The sequence below is a fragment of the Pangasianodon hypophthalmus genome, chromosome 3, assembly GCF_027358585.1.
Source record: "Pangasianodon hypophthalmus isolate fPanHyp1 chromosome 3, fPanHyp1.pri, whole genome shotgun sequence".
NCBI lineage: Eukaryota > Metazoa > Chordata > Actinopteri > Siluriformes > Pangasiidae > Pangasianodon > Pangasianodon hypophthalmus.
Window position 1 is genome coordinate 28,625,021 of NC_069712.1, and position 20,851 is coordinate 28,645,871.

The window sequence follows — 20,851 nt, forward strand, 5'->3', positions numbered from 1 at the left end:
ACACTGTCATTATCTAGTTTCAATTATGGTTCTTTTTCATGATGTTGAATTTTTTTTTTTTTAATCAACTGAAAACGTGCACCTAAGGCACATATTCGGGCAATGCTTATTTTTGCTGTAGTGAAAATGTCATATCGAGGCACCACCTTATATATTATAATCATATAGATTTTGGAGTTTGAGTATTGCTACACTGCTAGCGTGTCTTTATATTACTATAAAGAATACTTTGTATGCAATTCTTGGTGGTCCTGAAATTGTCAGTGCACTTGGTTTGCTTGATTTTCACTGCTGTCATCATGACCTAATTTTACCCCAGCTGAGTTCTCTCTTTAGTTTGTTTCACTCTAGGCAGCATGCATGGGGTACTAATTAAAATTCTGCAAAAAAAAAAAAAGGGGTTCTGACAAAATGAGGAATCCTTATAGGACGGCAAGCAGGACCGGAGAGAATTAGTGATTCAGCAGTTATCTGCATTTTAACCTACGATCCTCTGCCCAGCTAACAGACCTTTAACATATTACAGTGTTGGTACAATAGCAGTTATTGCATTTGTTTTTACATTTTCCTTGTCTCTCTGATTGCATGTTCCATACAATTGACTTGCACTGTTATTGAATTCACTATTAATTGATTTCTGGGATTTAGCTGCGTTTGTCCATGTGTATCCATGATTAGCCCTCAACGCCCAGAACATCTTTTTGCTGTTTTATTCGATGGTCAGAAACGAATGCTAATGTTTAGAAGCGTTGGACATAGACACATGGCTTGGCGAAGCCTAAACAGAGGAAGATGACATCATAACCACCGTCTCGCAGACGAATCCTCATTACGAGGCTCCGCACAGGGTGCTTAATTACAGGAGAAGGAAGGATGTGACATAAAAGTGGAAAAATGGGATAAAATGGCTCTTTTATGTCACATCTGACAAAAGCCCTGGCTGTGATATTTTCTGCTTTAGGTTTTCTTAATGCATTGGCCTTGAACGGTGGTGTGTTCCCACCCACGTGGTGGCACAGTTTGTTATAGAGAAGCTTCCTCCACACATGATTATTACCTTGTCCTTCTCTTTTTTAGCAAAACTGTAACCGACAGTGTTGTTATATTCCGAAGGCAATGAGATGCTGAATTAGAAAGACTGTTTTAATACAAAATTTATCAGCTTGATTTTTTTGGACACTTTTCATGCTTAATAATGGTCCGACGTATAAACCGATGGAAATCGATGGATATAATATAATAATTTTGATCGGATCAATTTCAGATTATTTAGATTATACCTTTCTGTGCAACATGAAACTGTGGGAAAGTATTTGACAAATGTTTTCTGCAAATTCTAATTGTTTCACTCATCTGATTTCTCTGGGAGCTGATCGATAACTAAATAGCTGTTAGGTCAGAAATGTGCTTTGAGAAAAGTATTCTGATATTATATGGACGTTATGAGACTTTTTGTGTAAAAATAAAAATGCACAGAGAGAGAGAGGAGAGGGATAAAATGTTATAAAAATATGGTTTTAGGACTATTCAGCATGGTCACATAAGGACTGATACAAGTCGAGGCATATGAAATGTTAACTAATGTCTGGGGCAGTGGTTTGTGGTCATAACGTTTGTAGGAATTCCAATATAATTGTGCATACTTATCAGATTTCCTCTGACTTTTGTGTAAAAACAGGTTGCCCTGTTAAAATGCAGACATGCACCGTTTACTCAGAACTCAGAAAAAGACAATGTGTAAAAAAGGTGAGAGTGTACTTTCAGTGTGCTTTCAAATTACATAAACGTAAAGAGTATATAGTTATTTTAAAAGTTTCTCCTTTTTCATGAAATACTTACATTTTCTGTAAATACTGGACAGACATCTCTGAAGCTACAGTGACCCTTGTTGACATGTTGTTATCAAAACCTCAGCAAAATTCTATATTGTGATACAAATCATGTATCGTGATATGACATTTGTGCCATATCACCCAGCCCTGCACATATCTTTTTTTTTTGTAATGGATACAAAAAAATGATCGTGTAATGGGTCATTTTTTGCCACCATCCCAGAGCTCATTTTAGTTTCATCATGATGCTGAAATCAATACCTGTGCCAATGCACATGCATATCACGTTTGTACCCATGCTGTTCTGTACCCAGTTACCTTACTGTATGAAACTCGCGTTCAGTTCTGTAACATATTATATGTAATAAAAGCTTCAGGTGGTTGGCAGTCTTTTAAAGAGTATAGGTTGCCAACTGTACTGATGTAGTACACTTTCTGGGTCACTTCCTGTGTAGATTAACTAACTAAACACCTTTTGCGCTAACTGAGTTTACCCACTGACACTGAATTGCTCAGATTTAAGAAACATCTTACCGTTTTTGTGAGCCGTGTGCGGGCCTGAAAGACGTCAGTAGGACGTCAAAAAAATGACACAGGAAATCCTTTGAGTAAACCTCAAAGTTTAAAAAAACACGACTCGTGGAACAGAAACCAAACGCATGTGATAATTACAAAGGACTGGATGGCAAATGTCTGTGTGTTTTAAATAACCAAGTGGAGTTTCTCATGCAAGCAAAAGCAGATTGATAACATCGCCAGAGTGTGCGAGTTCTGGTTTATTATCACAGTGTAATAATCAATTGAATCAACTGTAGGATAATTTAACACCACAAGATGGATGGGTGTTCCCTAGTAGGCTGTTCTCTAGTAGTTAACCTTCCTGTGATGAAGCATGTTCTGATTTTACAAATAAATACACCTACATTTCTAAACCGCTGTTATGTAGTGTACATGCAGGAGAGGGATATCATGTTAAAACTGCACTTTTTTTTATATAGTATTTGCTGTTTTTTCCCTTTGCATAGCTGTAATATCAAAAATACTACTGCAGCATCATTTCTATGCAGTGTGCAATGTTGAACCTGGGCAAATAAAACAACACAGGCTATTAATAGAAATCTGGTGAGGATTTTTGCGTGTATTTTTTGACCTGTTTAGTGCATTGCTTTCTATAGGTGTAACCTGTGCACAGAAGTTATTTACTGGAGGAATGACTTTTCTGTTCATTTACATTTCAGTGTTAATTGAATGTAAGAAGATTAATCTTTTATTTTGTATAATTGAACATTGTGTTAGAAAAATGTTTTGATGCAACATGGCATAAATATGAAAAGTAATTTTTAAAAAAATGTCGCGAGCGAGCTCTCTCTCACACACCTCTCTCTGTCTCACACACACACACACACACACACACACACCGCTCTCTCTCTCTCTCTCACACACACACACTCACACACACACACACACACACACACACTCTCTCTCTCTCTCTCTCTCTCTCTCTCTCACACACACACACACACACACACACACACACACACTCTCTCTCTCTCTCTCACACACACACACACAGAGAGAGAAAGGGAGACTGACGCGTGCTGACGTAAGGAGCGCATCAGACCGCCTGCTGCAGCACTAGCAAACAGTTTGACTTCTACTTATGGCTCCGTGTAATCGCGCTCATATGGGTGTGGCGAGCAGGAATGTGCTTTTATGGCCACCTTGTGTTAATTCATTCACCGGAGCGGTGTCGGTCAGTAGAATGCCTCCATTATAATGCCTGCATATCGCTTTGATCGTGCTGTGGGCGATTTCCGTTCAGCAGAGAGCAGTGCAAACCGGCAGCAGAGCCCAGAGGAGAGAAAACGCAAGAAATGAGGGGACACTCGGGGGTTATTTTATTTTAGTTTTTCATTTGGCGCAGAGCATGAAATGTGTCCGAGCTGTTCTCGCGTTTATTCCGAGCTCCTATATATATAAAAAAAACCCGTCCAACCCAGTGAAATTACTCCCATCACGCCCCCAATAGCCCCCGACTCCAGGGAAAACACCACACACACACACACACACACACGCACACACATACATGCACGCACACACGCACACGCGCGCAGACAAGTTTTGCGTCTCCGCCAGTGTGTCCGCTCACGGCGTGCGACTAACAGCTCCTTTCTAACGCTCTGCTATTTATTTATTTTTCCGCGCGCGGACACACAGGAAGCGAGGAGGAGCTGAAGAGCTCGCTGTTGTGCATCAGCGGGAGTTTTGTGCTCGTGCGAGGAACAGGAGGACGCGGAGACACGAGGTATCGCTCGCTCCCTCGCTCGCGCGCGCTTCGCCGTTTCCGGCATTCCCCCCCTTCACTAGCAGCCGGCTCGGACTGCGGTACCCGGATTGTCCGCTTCCTTCTCCGTTTGGCTTGATGAGCCGCCGGACTCTGCCTTCAGCAAGACTTTTGAGTACAGCAGTTTTTTCTCCTCTCCTCCTCCTCCTCCTCATCCTCCTCTCCCGTTCTGTCGCGCTTTCCAGTCCGACATGGAAGATGGGCCGCCTTCGACAAGCTGCTTCAGAAGGCTCGCGGACTGTTTTCTCGGCTCAAGTAGGTACATTTCGGTTATTGTTTCCTCCCTCCAGCAGGCTCATGCTGCTGGTTGTTGGAAAATACAGCTGTAGTTCTTGTACTTGTGTTTTGTTCTTGTTTGGAAACTTTTGTGTTTGCCCGCTTTGCCAGTTTAGTGCTCAAAGTTAGCAGGCGCGAGCGTTTTTTTTTTGTTTTTTTTTTTTAAAGAAAGTTTCCGATGCAAGTTCATGGAAATAGCCTGCAGCACATGGCTGTCATGCAGCTATCACTAGTCATCTTTGTAACTTGCTGTTCAGTGTTTATAGAGGAGCTGCAGTGAGACACACCATGCTGTGTGATTTACAGCTGAGAACATGACAAGAAAAATAAACTTTCATGTTCAAGACGTCCAGTGAAGACTAGAAGTACTATCACTGCTTAAGATTCAGGCACCAGCCCTGTTGTGTATTTATTTGTGAGAGCTGCTTTGAACTAAAATTCTCCACTGGAGCACTAGATTTCAGTCTTTTTGTTTCACTGATTAGGATTGTTTGTTTGTTTGTTTGTTTAACAATACACCTAATGTATCTCATTAGTTTCCAAGTTGAAATTGCATGTCCTGAAATTGTCTTCCTAATCCTTGGTTTGGTATAAACCTAATCTAATGCACCATCAGCTCTATTTTGAAAGCTATCTATCTATCTATCTATCTATCTATCAGAAAGCTTCATATCCTCACTCATCACCTGGTTTGTTTATGTATTTGCCAGTAGGCTGGTTTTTGGTCGCTGCCTGCTGAAACAGATTTCTTCTGAAACACACAGAAGTTGTAGATTTTCATAATCTGTGTCTTTGCAGTGCACGATGATGTAGTGTGTGGTTTTTTTTGTTTTTTTTTTTAATCTTAGCCAACTGTGAAAATTTGAATGAGCTCTTTTTTTTTTATACAGAGCAGGCCTGTGTGCTTCCTTTACACAAAAACCTCCAAGCCGCTTTTGTAAGTGGTAAATCCTTCAAATAATCATCACACATGAAAATACTTTATGTATAAAACTGGAAGTTAGGCTATCTAATCTGCTTTAGTTTTTCTTTCTTTCTTTTTTTATACACAGCTTTTCGCTTCAGTGGCATGCACTTATTATAGATATTTTATATGCATCACTAAGAGAGCACACTTTATTGTAAAAATATACAGACTGTCCAAAAAACATAATTTTTTTCTTTCTTCAGTGATGATTTAGTGGTGTTGCAGTACAACAGGTGTGGTTCGTATGTGACCAGTAATCAAGCTAGATTTAATCATATTGTGTTATCTTCAGTACATTGTTTTATCTGCGCTTAGCATGCCGGCATGTTTAAACTGAACACAGCCTATTCAGTATCACTCAACAAGTCATTGCTTTATTCATACAAGCTGCTTTGATAATCAGTGATTGTGTCGGTGTACGCTGCCAGTCGAAAGTTTTTGAACTCCTGGAGTTTCTTATGTTTTATTTCACTTTAATCACTATGAGTTCCAGATCAAATAATATAATACTGAATAGCAATTATTAAAAATTAAATAAACCTAAATATTTGCAGAACGTATTAACTGCTCACTCTACTATGAAACTTTAAAACGAGCGCTTTATTACTGGCAGGTGCCCTTGGAGGGTAAATGTGTTTAGTCTATAGGTACATGACTCATAGCTCTATAATTAAACTGTAACGTGGTAAAAATGTGGTGTGCTACAGGTGCAGGATTAGAGTGGTAATGATTTTAGCTGCATCTGATTAGATTATATTATTCCAATAAAATAAATTCACTTAATTTGCTGAACAATTTCAATTTTAATTTCACTTAATTTGACTTCTGTCTATTTCCTTGTTAGAAAAGCAGCTCAACCTGAGCAAAAATACAGTACAGATACAGAACCTATCAGCTGTGAGTTTTCACAGACTTTGGTAGATTTTTTTTATTTTTTATTATTATTTTTTTTCAATATTTAATTTGCCCTGTCTGGTCTGATTAGTGAAGTGTAGACATGGTTTGTTCAAAAGAAAAGGGAAAAAAGTCAATGAGAAACAAATGTTTAAAGACATTTGGACAGAGAAGTGTGTCTTTTATACTAATAACTAATGGTAAAGTGCTAAAAGGTAATACTTGGCGACAGTAGGGTGTTCAAAGCTTTTGACTGGCAGTGTATATTCTAATAAAAGTTTATGTTGTGGTTTCAGTGACAGGTGAGTGTCAGCAGTCTTCATGCTAGTAGACACTTGCAGCACATTTGTGGCTTACCATGGTACAAGTTGCATCACAGCACTTTGAAGACTCAGAGGTGTAAATGTTTTGTAAGGTTTGTTTTGTGTATAGTGATCAGATAGTGAGCACAGGAACAAAACCACTTTTAAATTGTCAACATAGGTTTTCAAGTTTCAGGAAAGGCACATTTTCTTGAAAATATAATATGAGTACCCACATTAAATAATGTTTCATTTAATTGTCTAATTGTATCATTTCAAAACATTGTAAATAAGTATGTTCTATAAAGTAGAGAATACTACTAAGCAATATGTATCTCGTCATAAGACTGCTTCAGTAGTTTGTAAGCGTTTCATAGCTTTTATGAACATTAACTATGACTAATATATTTTGGCTTCTTTCAGTACCTTCATCAGCTCTAATTTACATCATAGACATAATGACTTTCAGGACATGGCAGAATATAAATGATCTTGTTTTGGTCCTGCTGAATAAAGAAGACATGCATGTCCTGAATTTGCTGAGTTAAACTTGATCAGGGTTGGAATCCTGACTTGATATTAACACTAGCTTTTCTTTTCTCTTATTCTGCTTAGCATGCTTCTTGGCATAAAATACTGGTTTGACCCACACAATAAGCAACCCAGCTCGCTATTGTATCTTTAAAACCAGTTAGCAGCATGTTGACATGAAAGGAAGGCTAGAGGTGATGTCACATGATCAAAGTTGTGATTGTCTGATATAATGAATATGACGCAGGGATGTCAGTCACTTGGGGAAAAATAAGTACAAGCAGGTGAAACAATGAATGCGTCACTGTATGTGAATGACGATGAAATGAAACGCACAGGCCAACTTTAATACACATCACAATGGTAAATGGTTTTAAATCAAGGAGCACATTATCTTGCCTAGAGCATGGCCATTTACCAGCTTTTAAAAATGAAGGTTTTGCATACTTTTAGTTAAGTGAATAATGTGAAAATACCTGAAACATGAAACCTCTCAAAACAAACACACACATAGTTAGAGCTATCACTGCTGAGGTCTTGTTTTTTGTGTGCTTTGTCTTGGCGTTTTTGGTAAAAATCGCTTTAGATTTGACACTCTGAATTCAATGCTACTCAGCAGACTCAATCTTGAAAGTTGCCCCATCAAGACGGCGATGCAATTTGTGTGTCTCTCTATCCTGAGTTAGGCATTTAGCTTTTCGTATCTATATCGCTCATATTTTCAGAAATAAAACTGAGAAAATAATAAATGAATTCAATTACTTGCTTGAATAAATTAAGAATAAACACGCTAATGCACTGTGCTGTTTTAGTATGTGTCTCACCTCTGTACTGGAGAGGTGGCCTTATGTTTGTTTTACTCCAAGTTCTAGTGGAACATGTCCATGACAGACACTAACAGGCTGCCTCTTAAAACTCTTGACAAAAATTCAAGACTCTTTTTTTTTAAAAAAAAAAAAAAAAAAAAAAAAAAAAAATTAATTTAAGTGACAGACTCTACAAAAGGACGATGTTTACACTGAAAGTGATTATTAAAACATCTTTCCGTTGCTTTGAAAAAATATTATTGTGAATAATTTATATTGGGGAAAAAAATAAATCCTGAATAATGAATGAATAGTTTACATGACATCTGTTGGGTGGTCAGTTGAAAAGTAGTTTTGAAACAATACAAAATTGTTTTGTGATTCTCTATATTTAATAGAATTTCGATAGTATGTAAATATATGTTTGAAACCATGCAAAAAAAAAAAAAAAAGTTTCAGTAATATGTAAATATCTGTTTGAGACACTCAAATCCATAACGAGTGGCATCACACATAATGCTTTTTATGTAAGGAAATACTTCTTAAAAGTATGCCCTGAAAGCACAGAGAACACAGAGCTGGTGCTAAATAAACCATTAAATAATTACACTTACCGGCCACTTTATTAGATACACCTGCTCATTCATGCAGTTATTCAAATCAGCCATTCATGTGACAGCAGTGCAGTGCATGAAATCAGGCAGGTACAGGTTAGAGTGTCGGTTAATATTCGCATCAGACATCAGAATGGGGAAAAATGTCATCTCGGTGACCTTGACCATGGCATGGTTGTTTGTGGCAGACGAGCTGGTTTGATTAGAGTTTACACAGAATGGTGCAAAAAACATAAACATCCCGCTTGCAAGCCCACTCCATCTGTTTGTGCCGAAAGTTTGAATTCCAGAAGCAGCCATGCAAGCCCAAGGCATGACGACACTACCTCCATTGTGATTGACCGATGAGCTCTTATGTTTTGGATCATGAGTAGATCCTTCCTTCGTCCACACTTTGACCTTTCGTTCACTTTGGTAGAGGTTAAACTTGGTTCCAGAACCTTTGTGGCTCATCTCTGTATTTCTTTGTGAATTCCAGTCTGGCCTTCAGATACTTGCTGCTCTTGAGTGGTTTGCATCTTGTGGTATGGCCTCTATATTTCTGCTCTTGAAGTCTTGTTTGAATGGCGGGTTGTGATACCTACACAACCCCCCGCCCTGTGGAGGTTGTTTTTGCCTTATTTTCACAGCTCTCACAGTGTTCGTCATCGGCTGCTGTTGGTTTCCTTGGTTGACATGTTTGATGTCTGGTTGTTGGTACACCAGTGGTTTCTTTCTTTTTCAGGACCTTCCAAATTGTTGTATTGGCTATGCCCAATTTGTGCAATGACTCTGATCAATTTTCCCTCTTTTCTCAGCTTGTCTCCCATAGACAGCTCTCATGTTGGTTTTTCTTTTTTTGACAACAAACACAGTCTTCACAGGCAAAACCCAGCACTCAAACCAAGAGTAGACATTCAGAGCTATTAATTGTTTAAACAGTCCGTCTAACAGGGCACACCTCAGCAACAAGAAACACCTGTCTGTCACATGTTCCAATATTTTTGATCTCTTGAAAAATGGGTGGGCTCGAACAAAAGGTGACATTTTCTAAGTTGTTTAACACATCTAGATGTAAATGTCAGGAAATGAAACTGAAATTCTGATCTATTCATCTCATTCATCTTTTGATCTAAAAACTAAGCCGTTTGTATACTTTGGGAGGGGACTGCCTGTTTTGCGTTTGTGTGCCGTTTGAATACTTTTGTGACCGCCTGTTTTGTCTGTATGAAAGCAAAAACTTTTTTTTTTCATGCGATGGGATTCCCAGTCCCCATGCAAACCTTTAACCCGCAACCCAAACTACTCCCCATGTTTGGTTCACTTTCTGTAGTTGAGTTGATTCAGGCTGGAATTGCTTTCTCACTGCAGTCAAACTGCTTTAGAAATCAGCTGCTTTAATACACACTCAAGTGTGCTTGCATACCTAAATGAACCATAAGTCCACGAGAGTTTTCCCAGATATGCGTATGTAAAAACACCATTAATGTACAGCTTCGAGGACAACCTGAAAAATTAAGTGTGTGATGGCATTGCATACATCTTGTCCAGCGTGTGAATCATCTTTTTTATGAAGTATTGAGTGGTACTGTAATTTTCATTAGGTGGAAATATTGCAGTGATTTATTTTCAAGTTATTTTTGGTGTCGTTTTAGTTTACAAATCAAAAGTAGCAGATCGCCGGATGTTTGAAAAGACCTCTGTTACTACTGGCAAACTTCATTTTTTTAAATTTTATTCTTTCTCAATTTATATTTCTATCTTCTAATTAAATACAAGAATGAACAAAGTCTAAAAATATTACAGGTAATTTCCAAAAACTACTTATTTAGAGATATAGTGTTTCTGTGGCTGAATCATGTCATTGTATTGAGCATGTAGTGGACTACATGGGTAGTACAACACCGGGTCTGCGTGTGCAAATGCTTAACATTGAGTTTCTGTGTATCCAATTCAGATTATTAAAATAACCTGCATGTAATTCAGGTTGCCAGAGTGTTTTTTGGGTAGAAGTGGCCAAGACTAGGTTTTCTAAAAGAAAAGGACTTACGTTTAACCTCAAATATCTGGAGAGAGAAAATTCGGGCAGAAGAAGCAGATGCATCTTTGCTGTCAGCTGCAATATGATGCAACATAAAAGCAAGGGACAATTAATAGCATCATATTTATGTATTAAATATTGCCCTTTAATTGTATTCCACAATTTTTCGTTAAGTGCATTTACAAAAGCATGAATTTCAGGGTAAGATGTTTTGGTTACATCAAACTGTCAGATAGGTACCTCTCCTCACTTGGGACGATGGCGCACAAGAAAAACTGACTAAAGTTCAAGGTCAGAATCATGTATGTATTTATACACACACATATACTTGTATATACTTTTTTTGGAGTACCCTGGAGCACGCACACATTTCCAGTGCAACTTTCAGAGTAGCGGTCTGTAGTAAGTCTTTAGTAATGCTTGAGGTCTGAATACTCAACTTTGTGTGTTGCCCACAGTGAATAGGAAGGTATTTGGGATTAAGCCTCACTGTGTGAATTACTACTGTAAGTGTAGACAAGATATTCAGCATCAAAATGACCATGAATGGTAGTGTGCTTCCACTACAACCGGATTTGTGTTTTATGCTTTATTGTACTGTTCTCATCTATTATTTATCGGTGGTGGTTTTACCACAGATGATGCAAGAGCAGTGAGCAGTGTTTCAGTTCATTTTCAGGAAAGCTTTGAAAATGGAAACTAACAGAATCAGCATCAGTCAGCATTTTGAAATTCTAGCCAGCTTACACAATGAGTCCTGAGCCGCACCCTGAATACACAGACAGAAATGCATCTCCACTCTTCCACCCCCCAAGGTTTTCATATATAATTTTATTTCTTTTTCTTTTTTTTTTATTAACCCTTTTATAAGAAGGGTTTAAATATGCATTTGTAAATTTCTCCAATTTATTCTCTTCCAACTTACAGTTGCTTACAGTTGTTTTGCCATCAAACCTACTCAAATGAATTTCTCTTGTTTTAAATGTGTACATTCGAATAATAAAGAGGGGAAATCCATCACTTCTGTTCCTTGTTCCTCATTTATTCTATCACTTGTATTATTCTTCACTACTATTCCAACTTGTCTGTTCCTCTTTATCTCTTTGCAAACAAGCTGTTATACTGCATAACAAGTCATGCACTAACACATAGTGGGGAATCAAAAACACTGCAGTAGCACACACCTGATCCAGCATCCAACACTCACTCACCACTCAGTCAACAGTCAACCAACTTCAATTTTATTATGATATACACATCACAGTGCAAAGGTGGAGAGTGAGAAAAATAATTTCCTGTTTTTGTGGCTTAAATGTTTTAAGTGGGTCATGTATGTTGTATTTTGATAGTACTGAATTCAGCTGAGTGATGTTGCTTTTATACAGCAGTTCAAGAAATTAATTAAACAAGAAATTAATATCAAGAAACTGACATTTTGGCCACAATATGGCCAAATGTTTAATTTATTTTTTCTCTGCTAGCAGAAATAGATCCCAAAGAAGCTACACTCACTTTTCAAACTAGGAAGTAGAATTTTATGTGGCAAACAAGGACAAGTGGAGTGATACAAACAGTGAAACGTCCCAGTACTAAATGTAAGCACTCTTGGAATGCCGCTCATCCAATCAAATTAGTGGCCCGGACTTAACTGTTGTATAATTGTTAATAATTTTTCTTATATGGTAGCTTCTAAGGCACAGTGTGTCGAAGCTCATCTGTAATAATGTTTCACCAATATTGCTGATAACTTGGATTAAATTCCACTACCGTGACAAATCTCATAGTGATCATATAGAGATTAATTATTTAGTAATCAGAGTTTAGTGTATATGTCAAACACTCATATTTTCAGTAGGATTCATGGTACAGACACAGCTGAGCTCAGTGATGGATACAAACACAGACGAGAGCAGTGCAAAACTGAATTTCAGAGGTCCACGTACAGGGTTATTCAAAGTTCAGCTTTTGTGCGATGCTCTTCAGCCAATAGGTGAGCAATAGGCACATCTAGTTGTTCTCGCAAGTAGTGAAATATGGAAGAAGGCATACTTTTATCCGTATCTAAACACAAGGAACTGTATAACACCAATATTAGTCTATCTAGAAATATCACAAAAGCTTATCGCATAGAAGTAGTTGTCTGGTAGTCGAGAGATGTAAAAGTATTTGATGTTAGTCTTGCATCAGGGCCTGAACAGGTTATTTGCCTGTGCAAAACAGTAGGAAGTGGAAGTTCTGTGGAATATAGTAAGGTGACTACAGAAAAGCAATAATCAGAGAAATAAAATAATGATAACTTTCAATACACCACATGCTACCTGTGTGAGGGAATGATGCTGAGGGACCCCCTTTAGTTAGTGAAAGCTACATTTTTCCTCGGACCATGCCTAGTCCAGTGGTTCCAATGGTATATTTGATTTACATATGTTGGTTAAAAATGTAGGTTAATTTTTTTTTTTTTTGTTACACATGACAGGCCTCCTTGCCACCTATGCCTTCTTGAATGTATTGATGTACACACTGTCATTAAAACTAGCACTGGCCCACTAGCACTACCCAAATCCACTCTCCCAACCTGAAGAAAAAGAAAGTCAGCCACTACCATCAGGAACCATGGCCAGTGCCACTATAGGGGAGCATGGTCTGAAGATGATGAAAGAGCAGAACAATACTCTTGTTCAATAATAATGAGAACTGCCTATTTGCAGGCCAGACACTCCTTTATTTATTTATTTTTTGATGGTGATATACTTTGGCTCATGCAAGGGGAGCTTTCGAAAGACGTACTGCAATGGGTGGACCCTCCCCCTCACCACCTGGGACAGAATACGCCCCCCAGCCCTCTGTCATTGGTCTGCAAAACACGAAGTAGGGCTTAGGGCTGGCACTGCTAAGTCCACTGGACCAGATCTGGCACTCTCTTTTTACCGAAATAGGTCTGTGAGCTAATGATGTTTGAATAATTAGGCATAAAATAATATCCCCAGCCATCCCCCGGAACTGTCTCACCTCCGTTTTGGTCTGGGTCGCAGGGAGACCACAGTCACAACAGTCTTATCAGATTGGAGAAGCATCTGCCCATAACCTACTGTTTTGCACAGGCAAATAACCTGTTCAGGCCCTGATGCAGGACCGACATCAAATAGTTTTACACCAGTGATCCTGAGCCCTCCTGCTCTAGACCTGCCTGATCCATCCTGATGCCCTACATCAGGTTAGGATTCTCATCACTTGGAAATCACTCGCTGTTGCTGAGGATGGCCCCACATGGACAGCCTAAAGATACATGAGATTACTGAGGATGGTACCACTTAAAAACCATGAAGATGGCTTTGGACTGCAATTGATATGAATAGACTTGCTATGATGGCTTAGGACTACAATTGCTGTGATAGCTTTGGGACTGCACTTGCCACAAACAGTTTTGCAGTCAAGTCTCCATCCATGAACAGTTGTTATCTTCATGATATGATAACTTAATGTGAAAACTATAATGAATTTCCTGTTTACCCAATTGCACCTGTTGACCATGTAGTACACAGTTGTTGAAGGGAATTATTTATATTTGCACTATTCGTTGTCACCCAGATGAGGATGGGTTCCCTTTTGAGTCTGGTTCCTCTCAAGGTATCTTCCTCATATCTTCACAGGGAGTTTTTCCTTGCCACCGTCGTCTCTGGCTTGCTCATTAGGGATAAATTTCTAAGTTTAAAATTTATATCTTGAATGTATATATTTCTGTAAAGCTGCTGTGTGCCAGTGGCCATGGTTAAAAGCACTATACAAATAAAATTGAATTGAATTGCCCCCAAGTGGAAGGCCAGATACCGATACATTTTACCAGGTTCGTTGTGAGGTCAGCTTGTCTCAAGGACTTTAGGACTGCCTTCGTATGCTGCTGCTAATTGTTACTGTACATAATTATGTTCTCTAAATACACAACAGCATATGCACTGTGAGGCCTCAGCACTCAGTCCAATAACCTTGAAACATAGTCGGTGCTCTAAAAAGACCGAATGGAAGCATTCAGTAGCACCCAATCCAACGGTCGTTGAAACATAACAGGTGTGCTGAAAAGCCCAAGTGGAAACCTGACAAACTAGTGTGAACAAAACAAGGTGGACTGTGGTGATAAGGGAATCTGCCAGCGGCCGGTCTTGTTGCTCACCCCTGCTTGGTCACAGTCATGTATCATACCAGGAAGTTTGTCTGCTGTCAAAGCTGGGAAAACTTCACACTGCTTTACTTGCTGGGACCCATCCAGTCCACTGGTAACTGATGGACACACTGGCCGTTCCCAAAATTACTGGGTGGAAAAGGTGAGGACTAACTGCCACCTATCTTTTATGCTCTTGTACCATGAATACACTTCACCTTCTACTCTTAACACTTTTGCAATACCTTGTCTTGAATCAGGCTTTGGTGGATCAGGACCTGCTTGCAGCCTTAATCTACCAGGGCTTCACTGCAGCCCCAAAAGACTTTTCTTTTAGAGGGGTGCTGGTCAGTGATATTCTCAGGGTGGGTAGGAGTTCGGAGTTCTCTGGAACTTGTGGTCCTTGGTCAGCTGGATGGCTTCAGCCAGTGTCAGCATGGTGACACTGGACCCACTCTGAGATACTGGTTGGAAGTCAGGCAATAACTGCTCCAGCACCAATCCATTCGATGGCCTTCTCCATTGGTTTGGGTGCAGCCTCATCCAGTATCTGCATGGGTGAAGGTCACTGGCTGGTCCCCTTCCTCTAACACCAGTGAGCAGAACTGCCAGTGGTTCCCCTCATGGGATAGACCTACCTGCCTGAGCATGACTGTTTTGATGGATGCATAACATCCCCAGTCAAAAAAAAAAAAAAAAAAAAAAAAAAAAAAAAAAAGCATGGATATAGAACACCCACTCACTCTTTGGCCAGCCACATGCCAAGGCAGTGCCCTCAAACATTTCCAGGTACATCTCTACATCATCCTGCTGTGTCATCTTGATAAGGGAGAGGGAGCTTACTGGTGGAATAACAGGAGGGAGGAAAGGGTCAACAGGCTCTTTGTGACTGCCCTATATTGTTCTTAATTCAGTTTCCGGGTTTCGGCAGCAGTTTAAAATCAGCAGTACGCTACTCAGACAAACAAAGCAGACCCAGGGTAAGAGCACACATGAGTTTTTATTTAGGCTTATTTGCTGGCATAGGAATCAGTCACTAAAGCTTTTTTTTTTTAAAAACAAACAACTTTGCAGCTTCCTCACGTACTCAATGATTTCTGCTTTGTTTTATCCTTGCCCATGGACCCACAGACATGCTTAGCTCAGTGCTCAAGATCTTCCCCAAACACCTACCGCGGAGTACAGACCTATGTTAAAACATGCCCTGATTAATTGTTTCATGATGATTTCCCTTTAATCCCTCTAATAATTAAATGTAATCAATTAACATATAAATTCTAGAAATTATCATCATTTTGGCATACATTGACCTCTTCTATGACTGTTGAATGCTTTTTAAAGTAGGCTTAAGGCTGCTGCCTATATCACCTGAATAATGGTATAAGACTGGCATGCATATTGGCAAGTATTTATCATTTAATTTTCATATTAATTTGCATGCGCCTCTGCTTATTGTACAGTTTGAGTTTGGAACATGCAAAAGATCACACAAATACTGTATTTCAGAATAAGGCTTTTGTAATGGAAAGTTGTGCAAAGTTCATCCACTACATGTGGAAAAATTGTTTTCAGCTGACATAAACCCTAGTATGTATTACACTATATGGCCAAAAGTATATGGACTGATCATCACACCCATGTGTCTGCCTTTGACCAACTGTTGCCACAAAGTTGGAATCACACAGTCTCCACTGTCTTTGTATGCTGTAACATTAAGATATCCCTTCACTGGAATTAAGTGGCTTAGCCCAAACCTGATCCAGTATGACAATGCTCCTGTGCACAAAGCGATGCCATAAAGACGTGGTTTGCCAAGATTGGTGTGGAAGAACTCAAGTGGCCTGCACAGAGCTCTGACCCTAATCCCATTGAACACTTATGTGTCGAATTGGAACGGTGACCAGGCTTTCTCACCCAACATTGCCTGACATCGCTAATGCTATTGTGGCTGAATTGGCAGAAATTCCCACAGCCACATTCCAAAATCAAGTGGAAAGCTTTTCCAGAAGAGTGGAGGCTATTATAACAGCAAGGGGGACTAAAGTTGGAATAGGATGTTCAACAAGCACATATGGGTGTAATTGGTCAGGTGTCCACACACTTTTGTTCATCCGTACCACCTAAGACCCTTTGTAATTCAGTAATGCAAAAAAAAAGTCTTGCATATTCATGGTAATATGAAGATACTGCTGTTGTGGATCCTGCAGAATTATACATAATATTAATTCATTTATTCATCCAGCCATCCATCTTCAATAACCGTTTTATATTGTTCAAGGTCATAAGGAATACAGAGCCTATCCCAGGAACATTTTTGGGAAATTGAGGGTTATAATCTGTCTCCTGGCATGCTTTTGGGTTTGAGAGAAAACTCCAGAATCTGAAAGAAACCCACACGGACACAAGGAGAACATGTGAAAATCTGAACAGACAGTAACCTGAGTTCAGGATCGATTTGCATAATCTGGATCTGTGAGACAGCAAAGTTACTCACTACATAATATTGTTAAATATCATGGCATAGATTAAAAAAAAAACAACAAAAAAAACAAATTTATTATTATTAGCAAAGACAATCTTAGATGAGAGTTTATGAATGTTAAAGAACTGTCATTCAGAATTGTCATTCAGAATATACTAAGTTAATAAATGTTTTAAAATACAATATCAAGTTACTCCCTGTGAAAATAGTTTGTAGTTATGATATTTATTTGTCTGGTAAATTTGTTGCCATACTGTCACGATGTGAAAGTAGTAATAATAATAATAATAATAATAGTAATAATAATAATAAGAAGAAGAATTGTGTAGAGAATCAATTTTCTATTTCTTACCTATAACATATATCCTGTCAGTGAAATTCTTAGTCTGACTTACATAAAACAGAATAGTTATGCTGACTTTTACAAATTAGCAGTTTAAAAAAAAGAAAAAAAAAAAAAGAAATGTTTACACTGTATGAAAAGTAAGCTTAGTACCGCTCACACATGACAATTCAATCTCTGAACGTGAAATGATATGATGTAGTACTCGCACTATAAGAGTGCCTCACAAAAGTGCACGTATTGGGGGACTGTTGAAGCTGAATTTAGCTGAAGCTAAATGTCATTTATGTCTTTAATACCCCTCAGGCTGAAAAGAAAATGTTCACACAGGGGTCTTTCAGGTCTAATGATGGGTGCAATTTATGTGCAAAATCTTCAAAGGAAAGGAAGCACCAAAAAATACCTATCGACATGAAAGTGTTTTGGGAAACATGATCATTATGGTTTGTCCATTTCTCTTAAAGATTTGGACATTTTCTGTCAGTCTTGTTTCCAGTAGATTCAGATACAAACTAACTTTTGCACTTTTGCATGGCACAATGAAGTCCAGTCACTTGCATAGACTATAGCACATGAATATGATTACTGAGCACTGTGCTGCTGATTTAAAAAAATAAATAAATAAAATAAACAGTCAGAGGTGCACACTGTTTTCCATGCAAACTAGGGTATAGTAGGCTTCTATGCTAATCTTATTGTGCCACTGCTCATGCTACTTAACAGTTGATTCAATTTTCTGTCAAAAATGGGGTGACATTTCCTTCCCCAGTCCCCACTGTAATTTTCGCCACAGTCTACAGCTGCTACAACACTGGCAGATTATCAGTCCTCCACTTCAATTGCTTTACAGCTTTTCATGCTCGAGTAAGACAACAGTAACAGTTTATGCGAGGGTGTTGTGTAAAATATCAAAGCGGTTAGATTGTCCCTTTAAGTCATGGTTCATAAATGTACAACCTTAGCCTGTTAGCTACTTTTGTACCATTAGGAAAACAACACAGACTGCATTGTTGTCCTGATAATTATGATAATTTAACACTGATAAATGCTTATTAAACGATCTTTTATTAAAAGATCTTTGGTATGACCAAGAGGTTTTAACATCAGAAACTGTGTTGCCAGGGGCTTTTTTTTTAACCACATAACAAATAAAAGATTTCATCATGATTCCATTACTAGTAATGCTATTCCCACAAAAAAAAAAAAATAGCAGTTGTAATAATACAAAACCACCTGTTTCATTATAAATACAGTAGCAGCTCCACAGTTTGGTTTTTAGTTCTTACAGGACTTATTCAAACACAGTTAGATTTCTGCTCGACTTTTCTGCCTGAAACTTGGCTTGTATTGATGAGTGGTTCACTTTGAATGTTTCGGCGTTCGGTCGCTTTGTTTGGTTTCCTGAATCAAAAACAAAACTGCCACATTCGCACATATAATTTTGTGCTCATTTTTTAACAATGCCGGTTAAGTTAAAACTATTCTAAATATTAGGCTGCTGTTACACTAGAAAACATAGTTATAGTTCGATGCCAAGAATAGTCTCTTTGGCCAAGAATAGTAATTGAAGTACAATGACAGTGATTTGATTATAATGTTGGATGATGCACTTCATGCAGTCTGGGTCAATGACTACATTCTCTTAACATATGGAAACAAATAATACTGGAATCTAATAGCTAATCATGGACAACTGAACCGATCTGACAGGTCAAATAATTATGATTAGGCAATTCTATAATAACCTATAACTCTACTTATTGAACAAGGGCAAAGATTCGTGAGTGTTTGAGAGAGTTTATATAGCACAGTTACTAAGGAATTTAGTGACGAAGGAGGAGTGCAGCAAAAGTGAGTCATGCTATAGAATTTACTTTCATTTAGGCCAGTGTGTCCTGTTCCTGCTCTACAACATCGGGTGGTGCGTCATTCGTGTTATTGCTTAATGCTCTTATTGCCAAGACTGCCAAAATATAGCACTGTAAGTATAAAGGGGAATTCCATCACCGACTGCATTGTGCCTTCAAAAGCAATGTTTGCATCTCTTAGTGTCTGGCCCATTGGCCCTATTACGTTTTCAAGGAATCGCACAGGATTGTGAGCATTGACGTATTTCCACATAATCATGTAGTTTTTCTTGGTTAATCCAACATCATACTTCAGATTGTTAAACAGGACCTCTGACTGCTGATATTTTACCTGCTTTAACTTGTGTGTCAGCCACTGGAATTTGAACAGCAAATGTTTTTGTCTATAAATGTCTATGAGCTTGGGGTGAACAAATCTTGGATTGTTCTTCACCTTCTGCGAGTTGCTCGTATTCACACTGCTCAGCTTGCATCATGACCGACATAAATAGACATAATTGTGCCGTCATTGCGGCATTAATTACTCTGAGTCATGTTTTCTTCTCTCCCAAGAAAACAAATGTAATTTAAGTGACAAAATTCGACATAATTGTATAAGCACCAGTCAACTGGTATACACATCATTTTTAACTTTGGACAGTACCAAGCTGTTGTAAACCTTCTTCTGAAAGACTGATCCATACTGATTATACATGAAGCTTATCTGTTCATAGGATATAATTAGCTTGTGATCATGAAATTCAAAATGCTCTCATTTAAATGTAAGGACTTTGTGTAGCCCAATGTATTGGTGCGTAATAGCATTCAATACTTTCTTTCTTTTTTTTTTTTTTGCCTTTAGGACATTACTTACTTTTCTTATTCAGGGTAGGCTCTATGTATTTTCATGCAAGGGTTTTCGAAATCTCTGCAGACCACGTCTAGGCCATGGAGTATTTTCTGCTGGGCCGCAAAAGTATTTTGGGTCTAGGTTTGACACACGCTCAAACATGTATGACCTCAGTGTATTGATTTCCATTGAAGTCATAATTTCAGTTAACTTCTGCAAATATGTCTGAGCTTTCCACCACAACGGTATTAATCCTGTTATCCCCCCCCCAGATCATTAGCATTTTATGAATCTTTTGTGGAGTTTGGGCATTTAAAATACATTTGTTTTCTTGAGAGATAGTAAAGCATTACTCATGGTAACGTTCCACTGCCTTTAAAGGTGTAGCGGTTCATATAAACACCATATAAATTTTTGACCATATCAAAATGTACATTGGGTGAATTTCCATTTCATTGTAGCTCTAAATCCAGATGTTAGGACTTCTACACTGGTTGTTTATCAAACCAGACAGTCATTTCCATGCTTATTTTCTGTGTGTGTGTGTGTGTGTGTGTGTGTGTGTGTGTGTGTGTGTGTACATGCTC

General features: G+C 38.5%; 1 protein-coding gene across 4 annotated transcripts in view; it reads left to right on the plus strand.

Moving 5' to 3' along the window:
• pde10a (phosphodiesterase 10A) overlaps positions 1-20,851 on the plus strand; it is a 103,498-nt gene that overhangs the window by 32,436 nt on the left and 50,211 nt on the right. The window contains exon 1 of one of the 4 annotated variants that reach the window (XM_026939540.3): positions 3,447-4,431. The exons of the other annotated variants lie outside the window; for them this stretch is intronic. Coding sequence (XP_026795341.2) covers positions 4,368-4,431 — 64 coding nt within the window. The 5' untranslated portion in view covers positions 3,447-4,367. Of the gene's footprint in view, positions 1-3,446; positions 4,432-20,851 lie in introns of those variants that run through there. 4 annotated transcript variants of the gene reach the window in all.